The sequence below is a fragment of the Athene noctua genome, chromosome 3, assembly GCF_965140245.1.
Source record: "Athene noctua chromosome 3, bAthNoc1.hap1.1, whole genome shotgun sequence".
NCBI classification, from domain to species: domain Eukaryota; kingdom Metazoa; phylum Chordata; class Aves; order Strigiformes; family Strigidae; genus Athene; species Athene noctua.
In genome coordinates, this window is record NC_134039.1 from 7,614,430 (window position 1) to 7,630,626 (window position 16,197).

General features: G+C 42.0%; 1 protein-coding gene across 1 annotated transcript; it reads right to left on the reverse strand.

Annotated features, from left to right (window-relative positions):
* Positions 1-7,709: 7,709 nt before the first annotated feature.
* Positions 7,710-15,211, reverse strand: KLRD1 (killer cell lectin like receptor D1). The gene is made up of 6 exons (XM_074901228.1): positions 14,864-15,211; positions 12,834-12,932; positions 11,356-11,442; positions 10,911-11,065; positions 8,304-8,416; positions 7,710-7,944 (listed from the first exon to the last, which is right to left on the reverse strand). Exons 1-6 carry the CDS (start codon positions 14,988-14,990, stop codon positions 7,824-7,826), a joined length of 702 nt encoding a protein of 233 aa, XP_074757329.1. The 5' UTR covers positions 14,991-15,211; the 3' UTR covers positions 7,710-7,823.
* Positions 15,212-16,197: the final 986 nt, after the last annotated feature.

Consider the following 16,197-nt stretch of genomic DNA (forward strand, 5'->3'; position numbering starts at 1 on the left):
AACCCATTTCCAGTTTACAGGGCAGAGTGAACATGCAGGTCCTAGAACAGAAGGAAACCATCCAACCTCATAAACAGACAAAGGCAGAGTAGAGGAGTCTACACCCATAGGCCTGGAAAGTCAAAGTTATGCAGAGCTGAAATCTAGGTGGCATTTTATGAGTCACATCTATACTATTTTTTTTTTTAAAAAAAGAAATCATTTAATCTGATATAGTGTATAACACCCTTGTTTAACCTGATATAAGGCCTAACACATAGATTTCAGGCTGTGTGAGCAGTAGTTCTACTTACCATCAATCTTACTGTTTGTGTCACCCATCAAGCACAATCTCTCCTTAAGTTCTTGCAAGTTTTCATTATGTCCTTCAGGTACCTTAGAACCCCTGAGACCTGGAGTTTATAAAGATATTCTTCATGAGACAAAAAAGCTGTGACGATGCTACTGCATGATACATGCTTCAACATATATTGCACATTCACTTTTTGCAACAGTGTGCTCACATGCAACACTGATACTACAGCATCACATATTGTGAGGTGATTAGAAGATGAGAAAATGATGGATAAAGAGATTTCCAAATTTTAAATGCAGTTTAATCACAGTGCCATTGCAGGCCACTTGGTAATGCAATAAAAGACTAAAATAGCAAAAAAAAAAAATGCTCAGGAAGGGCTATCTTGAATGAAACATGTTGATCTTAAGGCAAGCTTTACAAGCCTTGAGAAAAACTAAAATTCTAAACATACTTCAGGTTGAAGAAACCTTTTATTCTTAAAGGTTGGTAAAACTTCTCTGAAGAAATTGGGGAGGGGTTTTTTATGTACCTTCCTCAACATTTAAATACTCTCTTTTGGTAGCAACAGTTCAGAATGACTGTGTCCAGGCTCTGTGATAGAAAGTATAGGTACAGTCATGTCACACAAGATAAAAGCTAATATAAATATGAGAGTCATCAGTTCTCTTGCACATCTCAGGTAAACAGGGATGACTGAGTGAAACAGCCAGAAAAAGTGAGATTTCCTCATGAATTTAGTGCTGGAAGTATGTCCATTTTTAACATACTAGTATAAACTAATTTAAGACAGTAGTCTACGAACATGAAAGGTTAATCTGCAAACATGAAAGGTTTATCAAAAGAATGAGACAAGAACTGTTATTCCAGTAGAGTAGAGAGATTTGAACAACAGGGGAAGAGAAGGGAAGCAACAAACTGATTTATGAAAGTCAACATTAGAATTCTATAATTTAATTTGAATTAGTAAATAAATGAGTAATAGATGGATGAGGACAGAATCCATTCCTCCCACTCTTTCCAAAACATATCATCTTGATTTCTCTATCCTTGCTCTGGGCACAGGTCCAGACTTAAAAAAATCGTTTCCCTCAAAGCCTTATGAGCTGCACAGTGTCCATGACAGGCTATTAGGAGGAGAGGAAAGGACAGTGTATGCGGGGAGGATGAGCTATGACTGCCCTTGTTGCAGTCAGTCTGACACCTTTCTTAAATGCAATTATTCCCAAGGTGTTAATATGAATAAAGGAACCCAGTGTTTTTCAGCACTTACCTAGGACTATCATTCCTACGGTGAGGGCCAGGCACAGCACAAACAAAGTGAAGATAGCTGGCCACCATACAGCAAAGGGAAGAGAGTGCCCTGGGAGAAACCAACAATTTATCTGAGGGCATACACCCTGTTCAGCAGTACTCCCAACCCTCCACACCTCCATGAAGAGCCATCTGGTGATTCTTGAAAGAGTTTCCCTTCCAGGCTGTATTATACTTTAAGGATAAAAAACCCAAATGCAAGTTGAGAAGAAGACGCCGCACCTCTGTTGAAGAGGTCTGAAAGGAGACACTGGATAAGTTTAAATGGAACAGCTGGGGGATTCCTTGTCTTTAACAAGTGATGAAACTATGACACTTTGTAGTGATCCTTTGACTTAGAAGCAGGTGATGCTCCTGTCCTCCTTTCACTGTTCTATATTGCTCTGCTCTCTGTCAGAACAGAGTAAGGAAGGGTTTGCTTACCATTTTACACTTTGCACAAATCCTTCCTGCTCTCAGGGCACACAGCGCTCAGGCTGTGTGCCAGCTCCAGGCTGAAGTCCAGTTCAGGAAATTTCTGGAGTCCAGAATACCCACTGAGATTTCCCTGGATTTAAAAGTTCCTGAGAGTTGCCATCACCAAATAATCATGGCAATGAGGTATGAGGGACCTTTCAGACAGAGAAATATTTAACTCAAGACTGGATGCCCTCCTGAAGTACATAGTTTAGCCCAACCAGAGCTGTGGGACTTGAAGAAGGGAAATGACATGACCTGTGCATTCAGCTGGTGCTGTCTCATCCCTTCTGGTCTTAAAGGCTGTGAATCTTAAGCATTTTCTGAAAAATTAAGGTCCAGAGGGCAAACTGTGGAAAATTTTTTCCTATTAAAGTCAGATTGTCCTGTCTCTATAGCCATTTCCTGCAATAATAAATAAACAATAAATAAAAGTAACCCCACTAAAGCTGATTCCTTACATTCCAGAGCTTGATCCTGAAGCCACCTGTCTTTTCCTACAGAAATTTAGGGCAAGCAATGGCAGTAGTTCCACTTTATGCATTTTTGCATTCATGTGTGGTTTTTTTTGGTCAAGCAGAACAATACAAACAGTGCATTAAAGCTATAACATTAAACCTATAAGAACATTCTTCCTATTGACTGAGCTGGATGAGATAATACTGTTCCTGTTGTCATTGTCTGCCATAGTGGAGAAAGTTCAAAGAGCAAGTGTCAGTCGTACCTCGGTTGATGTTCAGGGACATGTAGTGTCTGGCTGGATGCTGTGGCAGGTGATTTAAATTAGAGTATCCATTCTCTTCTTCTGTATTCATATGCATTATCTGAGAACTTATTCCTGACTCAATAATGATACTCTTAAAAGACAGACTGAATGATTTCTGCAGGAGAAGCAAAAAGAAATACAGAAAGAGGGAGGGGATAGGAGAATGAGTCACGCTTCAAATGCCATAAGGCAAGATATTCATATTCAAGTGTTATATGTGACTCCTCCTTTTCCTCCCTCAGAGGAGGAACTCCTCTCTTCCCACCCATCACATCTCAGCCTGGGTCATGACATGAGTCTCATTAAATATAGGGCTTAGTAGTTCCCCTCTTTTCCATTTAATCTTCCCATGATTTTAATCTCTTTTGAACTTTCCACATTTTAAAACAGAACAAACACTTTTTATTCATCTCAGAGGCGGACTGACTTCCACTCTGTGCCTTTTTCACCATTCAGTGTTAAGGGCTAAAAATACAGGTGTCTGTATTCATCTGAGAGAAAAGTTCACAGCTGCAAATAGCTGGTGAAGCTATTTAATCACACAGAGGAGGCAGAAGTGCTGTCCAGAGTCTGATGTTATCTTCTTGGAGAGAGAAGTGGAAAATCAGAGCGTGGGAAAAAAGATGCAGACAGGATTTAACAAATAAGAGAAGTGAGCCCTTATGGAAAAGGCTAACCACATACTGGACTGACCTAGCAAGACTGTATTTAACAGGGCAAAAGAGATGATGATTCTCTTCTCTTCTCTCCATCACTTCTGAGTATGCAGCTGGGGTACTATGTCCAGCTTTGGGCTCCCCAGTAAAAAAAAAAACCAAACAATGAAAAATCCCTAAAACACATAAATACTAAAACTGGTCAAGGGCAGAGCCATCCAGATGCTTAGGAGATGGAGCACCTGATTTACAGGAACAGACTCTGACAACCAAATTTGTTCAGCCTGGAGAACAGAAAGCTAAGGAGAATCCAACTGCAGTCTCTCACCGCATAAAAGGGCTATGAAGAAGAAGAAGCCAAACTCCCAGAGATGTACAGTGAAAGGACAAGAAGAAATGGTCATAAATTGTAGATGGGGTGGTAAAATATTGGAAGAGGTTCCCAGAGAGGGTGTGTCATCTGCATCCTTGGAGATTTTCTGAACTTGACTGGACAGGGACTGGAGTGATCTGATCTGGCTTTGAAATTAGACCTGCTGAGCAGGAGTTTGGACCAGATGGACTTCAGAGGTCCCTTCCAAATAGAATCTTTCTGTGACTCTGTAATCTGTGAGTATGCAGAGAAGACTCAGCGTGATTTGTAGGGGAGAATCCCCAAGGGAACAGTAGTAGATCACCTGAAATAACAATTATCTGTTCCCCTTCCTTGTAACTTGGAGAGAGAAATTCAGAAAGTGAGAAAGAGACTGGATGCTACTTTCTTTAGTAACTCAAATTCTCTGTACCACCCAGCTATAATAGGAGCTCCTTTTTGGTTTTGCAAAGCTTGGCTCTCATCTTGCTGGCCCTTGTGCACAAGTGCTGTGCGCTTTTCCTCTGGAAGTTCCCCTACCAGGAGAACATAGGATGTATTAAAGTCACGATGTCGAGAGATAAGGTTCTGAAAGTTTGGCTCCTCGCCTGCTGCCTCAGATTTTTCAGATGAGTAGAGGTTTATTTAATTTAACACAAAATGAATACAAAAACTGCCCAAGTGAAGGCAGGGACAGAGTGAAGGACCATGCTCCATGGACAGAATAATACCAATGGAAAGATCCTGTTAAGGACAGAAGGTACTGTTGGAAAGAACTGGTGGGCTTAGAGTGATGTGAATCTGTAGGGTGACAGTGAGATTGTGTAACTGGGAGCCTGTCATTGGAGATGCATGACATCAGACTTGTGTCAAGGAGTATGAGCACCCCCAAGAAAAGATGCATGGAAGAATCATGGTGTCTTATGTCTTAAGTGCTGTTGTTTGAAAGGACTGAAAATCATTTTGGTTCAACCTCCTGTTCAGAGCTGGGGCAGCTTTGAACTCTGATGAAGTTGCTCAAGGACGTGTCCAGTCAAGTTCATGCAGTCCCCAAGGACAGAGATCTCCCATCCTCTCTGGATACCTGTTCCTGTGTTTGGCCATCCCCACTGTGAAGAATGTTCTCCTTCTGTCTAACTGGGGTTTCCCTTACCACAGTTTCTATTAGTTGCCTCTAGTAGTGCTCTGATCAGCCCTGGCAGAGTATGAATATGGGGACAAGATAGAGGGCTCCAAAAGAGCACTTGCTGATAAAGAGATGGTCCCATGTCTGCTATTGTAACTGCGCTCCTGGGCACCTTCTTGTAGTCTTTTAGTCCCCTTTCATTGATTTAAAAGCATATCAGTGAAAGATATTATAATGGTCAAAGGTTTTAAGATTCTGATTTGAATAGAACAACCAGGGAAGGAAGATCTAGGTTCAGATGAGCATCAAATTGGCTGACCTTCACAGGGAAGGGGTATTTTTCTTTGTTGCTTTCTATAGACAGTGTCTGTGAGTGCAGATTTGCACCATATTATTCAGCATCTTGCTGACAGTATGTTTCAGCCTGTGGGCACCGGCAAGGCTGAACCCAGTCCAGGGCAGCAGGTGTGCTGGTAACACGGGTGATCAAGGGCTTTGGGAACCCAGTGCAGGGCCTGGAGCAGAGAGGCTAGTGGGGGACGTGAAGAGGCACTGTCCAGCCAGGGTGTTTAGTTCAACTCTTTTATTTCTGAACCTGCCTTCCCAACGTCCATGAACTCTGCTTTTTCCTATCCAGCAGCTGGCATTTGAGCTGCTCTCATTTCACTGTCCTGGTTATCTCATAGATGGTCAAGCTTGAAGCTGTCAAGCTTCTTCCACTTCAGAACAGCACTGCAGGGCTCATTCCCCCAGTGAATCCCTTTATTAACTTCACCCCTGTCTTCTTCACTGTCCATGTCCTGTTTGAAGCAATGTTGAAGTCAACAACTTCGCTTTAGTTCCCAATTCTTTCAAGATTTATGATGTCTCAGGCCCTACCAAGGCCTTTACTCTCACACTTAGTATACAACACTGTTTTATTTTCCATACAAAATGTGCTTTAAATTAAGCTCTTCTCTGAACTTCCCAGTGCCATGGAAAGATTATAGACCTCCCCTCACTGGAGAGACAGTGGACCTCCCTAAGCAGCTTGTGTCTTGGGCTCCATGTGTAGGTAGTCAGGAGAACTTCAATAACCTCTGAGACAGAAGGCAGACTGGGTGAAATAATGGATTTTCTTGAATTTAAAATACTATATGCCACAAATTCTCCCCTCTGAAATAAACCACTGTTAACAGGGAAAAAGCCCTTTCCAAGCTGCTGGGACCAAGATTTGTGCTGAGACCAAATGGAGTTTTCTATATGAAGATATGGAAATAGTATATAAAGATCATCCAGCCATAGGAATGAAAGAAATGTGCCCTGCAAGTTATCAGCACTGACCTGACCTTCCTGCAGTAATACACTCCCTAAAAAGTGACACCAGTCAGCAGGAAACCCAGAGGCTAACATTTGTTTTCACAATGCAGACACCAAACAAAGGTGTATAGCAGATTCCTAGAAAAAAAATCAAGAGTTAGTTTATGGGAAGAAAAATGGGTAAAATGTGGCAGCTGAGATGCCTGGAAGTGCATGATTTTTTTCAGGTTGAAAGGTTGAAACAGATGAAACACTGTACCTTCCTTGCACTGTACCTCGCACTTCCTACTGCAATAGTAAGGAATTCTAGATAGCTCAACTGGTACTTGTGCCCATAAACTGAGTCTTGGCTCTACTGAGTATAGTGAATTTATTCAGTTTGCAAACATCTTTTGGCACATTAGGAAAAGGGGTTCATTTTTTTTACCGAGGAACTGCTTTGAGAATATTTTCCAAGGAAATATTGAGTATTAAAGACATATGATTATTTTTTCATTTATTTTAAGGAATGTCTCCAAATACTAAGGCATATACACATAAATACAAGGTACATCTATACAAGGAATATATGCCTATGTTATACAACAGATTCTGACATATAAAACTTCAAAGAACTCATGCAAAGAAACTCCACCCAGAAAAGTAGAGACATCTTTTTCCTTCAAGAAGTATGGCAAGTGCTTTAATAACACATTATGCATAGTGTGTACCTTCAACTCCAGAGATCCCAAACAGTGTGGATATAGTAAAGAGCTCAAGTAAGATTTGTGGCAATGGATTCTGCATCAGTTTGAATACTTATTATGTGTAGCTCTGAATGGAGCATGTATTTATTATCCTCCCTGCTATTTGCATGGCAATTAATGTTATGGTAGCACTGGAGTTATTCAGGTAATGTTTTGATCCAGCTACGACATTTCAACTTTTCACAGAGGTTGCTTCCAGGAATTCCCTGTAGTCTTCTAAAAAATGTCCTTTTGTTTCCATAAATATTAATGCATAAGTGAAAAGAATTTTATGGATGAATAGAGCCATGTGTTCTTTCTGTATCCCTATACCTCAAACAGGGGAACAGCTGGAAGAACAAGGCTTGCCTAACCAAACTGGTCTAGAAGAGAACTATGGGTGGATGGTAGTTAGTGTAGTGTGTGCAGTAAGCATTTCAGTGAGTAAAATCATCAGGGGTGTAGTTGGACTGGTTTATGACTGTCAGGTGTTAGTGTAAAATGCTGACTAAAACTCCAGAAATACAGAGATCTGTGAGAATGTGTGGCTGTCAACCTGGAGGGTCACTGCTTGCCTGTAACTAATTCTTTTAAGTTATTTCCTAGGCCCATAGTGTTTAGTTTTGTGGTTTTTTGATGTCTCTCATTTGTGAGCCTGGGAGAGGAAATGCAGGCAAAGAGAACTATTTAGTCTCTAATGATCTGTCATTTGAATCACCATTCTGAGAAAACGGCTTGATAAACAAACAAAAATAAAAATACATTTAAAACTTCCAGTTCCTAAAGTTGGTATCTCACACTGGCAGATCCCACATCCCTTCTTGCAATGCTTCTTCAGGTGAAATGAACGGCCACTTTCTCACAGATCCAGAATTGCTTACTTGAACAGGGCTGTGTAGCATAAATAATCCATCCATAGAAGGAGGCACAGAAGATACTGTCATATAACACAACCCTAGGAAATGAAAATACATGGGTTAATAATGTCCCAGTGACCTCATGTGATCTATATTTGGACCATTTGTAATCATACTGATTTGCCACTGGAATGCAGAATTATTTCCCCTTTGGAGCTATTTTATTTAGCTAGGTGGTCCTTTCAAGTCTGGTGCATGTGACTGAGATGTACTTTGCCAGCCATTGTTCCTTATACAGGACACAAATCTGGAGCTCCACAGCAGATACTATGGTCTCCATGCTCCTTTGTCATTGCACATGTGACAAACATGGGAAAGTAAGAGGAAGCACAAATTTTGTATAATTTACTTGGCCCACTGGATAGAACTACACTGGTACTAAGTTACGAAAGCTTACCAGTTCGTTGTTTCTCTTGAAAAAGGTGTTCCATCCTCCCAGTACCAGCCGCCCCTTTCAGATATGTAGGATAATCCAACCCAGTAAAACTGTGAATCGTGTGGCAGAGAAGCCTGTAGGTATGGGAAAATCACAACAATATTTAAAAAAATAAGACCCAAGTTCCTGTATTTTCCAGCTGTGAAAGTTCTGCAACCAAAGGAGATAGTTCTTTCTCAATAGCAGAGTAACGTTGTCCATGCTTGTTTTCCATGAGGCAGTGCTGACTGCTCTCACTATAGGATCATTCAAATACTATTGTTTATTTGCCACAAGACAAGTATACCCTGGATTTGTAAAACCACTGTTTTTTAAAGGAAAAAAAAGGAAGAAACTTTATTTGGTCTGCCTTTAGATATCTACACTGCCTTTAGATATCTGCAGTTTCGATATCATAGAATCATGGAATCACACCATGGTTTGGGTTGGAAGGGATCTTCAAGGATCACCCAGTTCCAACCCCCTGTCATGGGCAGGGACACTTTCCACTAGCCCAGGTTGCCCAAAGCCCCGTCCAACCTGGCCTTGAACCCTTCCAGGGAGGGGGCAGCCACAGCTGCTCTGGGCAACCTGTGCCAGGGCCTCACCACCCTCACAGTAAAGAATTTCTTCCCTATATCTAATATAAATCTACCCTCTTTCATTTTAAAACCATTACCTCTCATCTGTCACTACATGCCCTTGTAAAAATTCCCTCCCCATCTTTCCTGTAGCCCCTTTAAGTACAGGGAGGCCGCTCTAAGGTCTCCCCAGAGCCTTCTCTTCTCCAGGCTGAAACCCCCAACTCTCTCAGCCTGTCCTCACAGGGGATGTGCTCTAGCTCCTGATCATCTTCGTGGCCTCCTTTGGGCCCACTCGAGCAGGTCCATGTGCTTCTTATGTTGAGGACCCCAGAGCTGGACACAGCACTGCAGGTGGGGTCTCGTGAGAGCAGAGTAGAGGGGGAGGATCCCCTCCCTTGACCTGCTGGTCACATTTCTCTTGATACAGCCCAGGATACATCTGGCTTTGTGGGCTGCGAGCACATATTGCCAGGTCATGTTGAACTTCTTGTCAACCAACACCTCCAAGTCCTTCTCCGCGGGGCTGCTCTCAATCCACTCCTCACCCAGCCTGTCCAGGTCCCTCTGGATGGCACATCCCTTCCCTCCAGTGTGTCACCAGCACCACACAGCTTGGTGTCATCGGTGAACTTGCTGAGGGTGCCTCGATCCCACTGTCCATGTCACCAGCAAAGATGTCAAACAGCACCGGTCCCAACACCAACCCCTGAGGAACACCACTCCTCACTGCTCTCCACTGGGACATGGAGCCATTGACCGCAACTCTCTGAGTGTGACCATCCAGCCAATTCCTTACCCACCGAGTGGTCCATCCATCAAATCCGTGTGTCTCCAATTTAAAGACAAGGATGTTGTGTGGGACAGTGTCAGATGCTTTGTCCAAGTCCAGGTAGATGACATCAGTTGTTCTTCCTTTATCCACCAACACTGTAACCCCATTGTAGAAGGCCACCAAGTTTGTCAGGCACAATTTGCCCTTAGTGAAGCCATGTTGGCTGTCACCAATCACCTCCTTATTTTCCATGTGCCTTAGCATAGTTTCCAGGAGGATCTGCTCCATGGTCTTGCCAGGCACAGAGGTGGGGTATAGATAAACTGTTACTCCACTTTCTGTTTTGTCTCTACCCATCTGATTTTCACTTAAAAAAATAATACAAAAGGCCAACCTTTATGCCTTGAAAAGAAAGAGCCTCCATATGAAGCTAACTCCATCTACAAAAAGGAAAGAATTTCCAGGGAAACTTGTTTACTTTTAAAAGTCTTATATAGCAAAAAGAAAATAAGGATATTTGGGCTTTCTGTAAGCTTAATAGCTGTTGAAAAAGTGGTTCCCAGATATGTGTGTTCAGAAAGGGAAAATATGGTCTTGATAGCAAATTACAGATTTTTCATCAGTCAGAAAAAATCCCAAATTAGTAAAACTACTTAAAAATATGAATACCCTAAACCTTTTTCAGTCATCATAATATAATCCACTGCTGTCTAGCCTTTGTGCCATCATTGACACCACTCTGTGAGGATATAACACAAGGTCAGAAAAAAAAAACCTTTTATAGTCACTTTGAAGTGTAGCATGCAAATAACAGCACCATGGTGAACTGGCCACTCCCTAGATTTCATGTGGATGTGGGTTTGATGCTTGGAGCCCTCAGTAACAAAACTTGTGGAAAGAGATAATAAAAACATGCATTCTGTGTGCTGGGCCTCTCCTCCATGCTGGTAATACGCAATTTGTTTTCTCTGTGAAAACCTAAGTATTATCTAAATAAGGTATTTTGTACAATGGCTTATTCTAGTTCTCACAGTACATAATTTCACTATTTCTCACCACACAGAATTTAGAAAGTGTTGCAGGTGATGACAACCTTGTGACTTACAGGAAGGCAACTTGACTCAGAGTAAAGTAAATATATGTACTGTAAACGACCAAAGTGGTTTTTTGCCTGCAAGATTGCTGGAAGTTAATAAATGTGACATGAAGGAAAGCATGAGTTTAAGACTGTACCATCTTTGCTTTGTCTTTTAGCACAAGAAGAGTGGAGTTTCTTGAGGAACAGAACTCCTGGCTTTGCTTCCATGTTTTCTTCTGCTTTGAAATGTAGAAGCAGTTGTCAGCTCCACTGCTTTGCCAGCTTGCTGGACACAGAACACATTTTGTTTCTAGAAATCAGAGAGAGTATTATGCAGACCTGTGAGGAATAGAGGGGCTTTAGCTACTGGATTGACTGAGAAAAGAAGATTAAGGGTAGCCATGAATCAGCTGAGCTCTTGAGGGGTGAGACACAGGTTGTTTTGCATGTTAGTATACACATATCCACATCTCAAATACTTCCACAGTTTAAAACAGAGACTAACCGATCACATCTTTTCCCTGGTGATTTATAGTCTCTCAGTCAATGGGCTCTGAAAAGGGGGTGATTTGTGTTTATTTATATAACAAACACATTTACCATTTTTCTCCTTCCCTTCAAAACACAATTCTTCTCTCATTTCCTGCAGTTTCTTTCTTTCCTCGGGATCCTTGGAAACCTGAAAAACTGAAGGGCATGAAAGTGTTTAACAAAGATAATTTAAAAAAAAAAAAAAAAAAAAAAAAAAGGTAGCTTTAATTGTAGCTTTAATTTGTAGCTTTTGGCATTCTTTTGGGGTTTTTTTGTCTACTTCATTTGTATGTCCAAATGTTGTGTGTACACCATCTGCATTTTCTTCACCAGGAGAAAGTGCAGCACTGGAAAAGGTCACCTGGGAAGGTGGGTGCATCTCTTCACTGAAAGATTTTTCAAAAAGCATCTGGACAAAGATATGGATGAATTTATCTAGGATTGGTAACAGGGCATCTTTGAATGGTGGGGAGGAGAGGGTGGCTGTCAGAATCCTGAAGGATTGCCTCTGTGATGCCATGGACCACGCTGAGTGTTTGTCCTAGGCACTTGCAACTGCTTCCCTCCTGCGACAAAGCAGCTGAGGACTCTGTGCTCCCAAATGTGATGTGGCATCACCTTTGGTTTTTATTTGAAATGTTTCTGTGGAAAATCTGCTGTAATCATGGGGCAAATGCATCAGTCACAATACTTTGACGCCGGGATTGCCCTCCCTGCAAAAAGTTTACAGTCCCAAGAAAAAGAGGGAGCTGTAACTGTGAAGTATTCCGGTAACAGTCACAGGGGGGCACCATTACCCAGGTAGTGGGGCTGACAAGGCGAGCTTCTGCGTGCGAAAACAAAACCTTTCAGAAATGGGTGAGAGTTAGGGATTTAGGGTAAGTGTTAGGGGTATAGGTTAGGATTGGGGTCAAGGTTAGGGTTAAGGTTGGGGTTAGGGTCAGTATGATTAGGGCTAGGGTTAGGCATTAGGTGTTAGGGTTATGTTTAGGGATATAGTTTAGGATTAGGGTTGGAGTTAGGTTTGTGTTTAGGAATAGGGTTACGGATTAGTTTAAGCATTAGGGTCATAAAGGTTAGGATTAAAGTTAGAGGGTTAGGTCATTATGATTAGGGCTAGGGTTAGGCATTAGGTGTTAGGGTTATGTTTAGGGGTATAGTTTAAGATTTGGGTTGGGGTTAGGTTTATGTTTAGGGATAGGGTTAGGGCTTACCTTTTAGTGTTAGGGTCATAAAGTTAGGGGGTTTAGGGTTAGCGTTAAGTTTAGGGGTTAGTTTTATGGTAAGGGTTAGTTAGGTGTAGGTCTTGCATTAGGATTAGTGTAATCCTTAGGGTTAAGGTAACTGTAAGTGCAGATATTAGGGATCCTGAGTGACCTGAGCTGACACTCAGCCATGGGGGTACTTCTGTGGGAGAGCTGTACTGTTGCCCTTATTGCTGCATAATTTACACTGGGGAAACAGGAACACCAGGAATCCGCAGGGGGAGAAGAAGCAACTGTATGTCTGGAATTCCCTCCCACAGCTTGGGACACCATGGTACTTACACAGGGCCAGCAGGGCTACCAGCCCCATCAGCAGCACCAGGCACAAAGCGAGGAAAGCAAAGGCCACTGGTCGCCATATGGAAGGTGAGGCAGAGGTTCCTGCGACAAACAAAAAACCCATTCAGCAACAAAACCAGCAACTGTCCTCACCACACAGTGGCATTACCTCCCCTTTGACAACACCAGTTCACCTTTATCCCTTCTGCAGAGCCTCTTTTTTTCTTACTGCAGTTTGTTATCACTGTTCTGAATTTCCTGAAGTCATTTTGAGAAAATATCTATTTATCCACTGAGAATATTTATTAACTATTTATTAGGCTTTAGTGTTTTAGCATAAAACATCTTCCCATGAGACAGGTAAACAGATTAGATTTTGCAGTTCCCACAGTCCTGGAAATAATAAAACAATCTCTAAGTCCTTCGCCTTGAAAAAGAAAAATTACCATTTAGATTTGGATAACCACCTAGTTTTGGATAATTACTTCTGGAACCTGTGATTGGGATGTCTGAATGATTGAGAAGTTTGAACACTAAACTGTGTATCTTTCTTCAGGCTCTTTCTCCGAATTTCCATTGTGGTTCAATGTCTAATCAGGAATATAGTTCTCCAGGATTTTACAGCTGAATATCCTCTGATTAAAATATTTTCTTTTATATGTATATATATATATATATTTATATGCATTTTTCCCTTTTGGGAAGCAGTGCTCTGCAGTTTTCTATAATACACTTTCATATCTATTCTAGAGTGTTCAGGTTAATTGAAAAGTATTACCCGCATCAAGTATTTTACCGGAGTCCAGTGCATCAGAACAAGCACCTCCAGGGAACTAACCTTTTGTTAGGTGAGAAGAAACACCATCCAGAGGTGCCCAGAAGTGCAGATGGATTTGGTGACTAAAACTTACACGATCAAAGTTAAGGGAGACAACCCTAACCCGCACCAGTTAAAGGTAATTTGAAGAGACTGAAGGTGACACCACACTGGGGACAAATGCCCAGAGAGGTTGTGAGATCTCCATGCTTGGAGGTTTCCATAACTCAAGTGGGAAAGGCCCTCAGAAGCTTGATCAGACTTTAGAGCTAGCCCTTTTGAGCAAAAGATTAGAAAAAATGAACTATAGAGGTCCATTGCAACCCAATTTGGTCGTAAGTCTGTCTACTATATATGTTCTCTATGTGTATCAAAAGGCCATTTTAAGAGTTTTCTGAGTGTGCCACCCTATTTCTTGCTGGGAAGCTCTGCCCATAGATCACACTCCCTAATATTTTATCTTTGGTTTTCTGGCTGCTGCTTCTTAACAGATTCTCCTCCATCTTCCTTGTCAAGCAGTCATTCTCCATGAATAGCACTACATCTTTTCCAGACAGCACCAGAGTGTTGTTAATTTATTCTTTGTCTACTCCAGCCAACCTGCTAAGAGCAGCAACGATATTTATTTCACAAATAAGCCATGTAGTGATTTATGAGCAGCAGCAACAGTACTCAAGTCATCATTTATGGACTCAGGCATTCCACGGGCACAGTCCACGACCTTAGATAGCACTCTGCTTGTTTATAGAAAAGCTTTGAGTATAAAGAAATAAAAATATATACTCCTATCAGACCTTACATTCCCGATTAAGACCCATAAACAGGGCACCTTTCTATTCCGCAGAGCTGAGGAAATTGCTTCCCTTTCCAAGGCCTGCATTATCGGATAAAACTATAGTGCCTTCATCTCTTGTGCCATGCTGCAATAAATCCTAGCAAAAGGAAAAAGAATCCACAGAAAAGCAGAATTTGTCTTCTGTGTTGGAGTAAATGGAAAAAATACTACAGTAAAGATAGGCTTGAGAAAAAATATCACCTGTGATCATAAACAGTAGCACACAAGACTCCATCATAATTATTCTTTGTGCTGCTTCTATGAACACCTATCTAAGGATATACTAGAGAGTTTAGAAGGATTCTAAAGAATCAACACGAACATGGAGATTTAAGTTATTCCCTGATTTAAATCAAAAAGATAATTTCCATCTGTACTTACTGTCTACTGTATCACAAGGGGCTGGAGCCTTAAATGCAGAACATTTGTTTCTGCTGGAATATCCAGGAGTAACAGCTGAAGCTGAGGGTCGCAAATTTAAAGCGGTGTAGCCTTCCTCATCCTCCATGTCGAGCTCGTCACCCTTTCCTGCACTAGTGGCACTGCGGGAGTAGGGACACACTGCAGCGAGACCGATGGCAAGGCGATGAGAATGTTTCACATTTCAGCACTTGCAGCAAAACCACGGAGGAAGCTGGCTCTGTTCTGATTACTGTGTCATAGTAAAAGTGTAACATATTGAAAGCACATTAAGGAGTTAAGGTGAGACCAACAAAGATGGATATTTTCTTTCTGACTGTGAAGACAAGGAGTCTTGGTTCCTGGCTGGAACCTAAGGCTGTTTTATTTAGCTATCCACCTGATCTGACCCCATACATAGACCAAACGTCAGGATTTTCTACCTCCTTGTAGAAGATGCGCTAGAAATAGTTGCTAATTTGAGTTAAGCTGTGAAAGATATTCTGCTCCTGTCTCAGGACACAAATTCAACACAACAGCTGCACGGAAAGCAACAGGCTCCATTTCCATGCAGTGCTATGAAATGAATGAAAAATGGCATTATTTTATAGAAATCCAGTGAAATAAAGGAGAAGGGGAAAAGCTGAGCTGAAGGGATGGTGAGGCCAGGAGCTTGGCAGGATTCACGTGACCTCTCGGCCCATGTTGGAGAAAGACCAGGCTACACCAAGGGCCTCTGTGCTGCAGAACTGTACACAGACGTCACTGTCAGGAGTGGCTTATCCATCCCCACTCTCCGTCTCGAGCTCTCTGCACTGCCCTGCTCCAGCGATGAGCTGCAGCTGTTAACGTTTCAGTGACCAACTCTCCTTAACAGAGCGCTTTCCCAGGCACGATGAGTTGTGTGACGGTGGCGGGCTCAGTCAGCAGGAACTTGCAAGAGAGGAACTTCTGTGGTAGCTGTTCCTGCTCTTGTGTGTAAAGTTGAGAGTTCCCCTTTTGCAAAATAATATCAACAGACTGGAAATGCGCTCTAACAACTGGGTTATTCTTCCTGCCTTGCTGTGCAGAGGATAGATGTGTTCAGAGCAGAAGTGTCTCTGGCTGCACGTTTATCTTTCATTATATCTTACCTGTATGCAAAGAGAAAGCGTGATGGCAAAGCTGGGAGTAAAGGGTGCTTGCTGTCAGTTTTGTTACACCAAGGGGCACACAAGGAGTAGCAGTCATGGTCTATTCATGGTGTATCTGGAATACCCTCATGAAAACCTCACGCTAAATATGGTGCAAAAAGTGCTTGTCTGTCAGGCCTGACA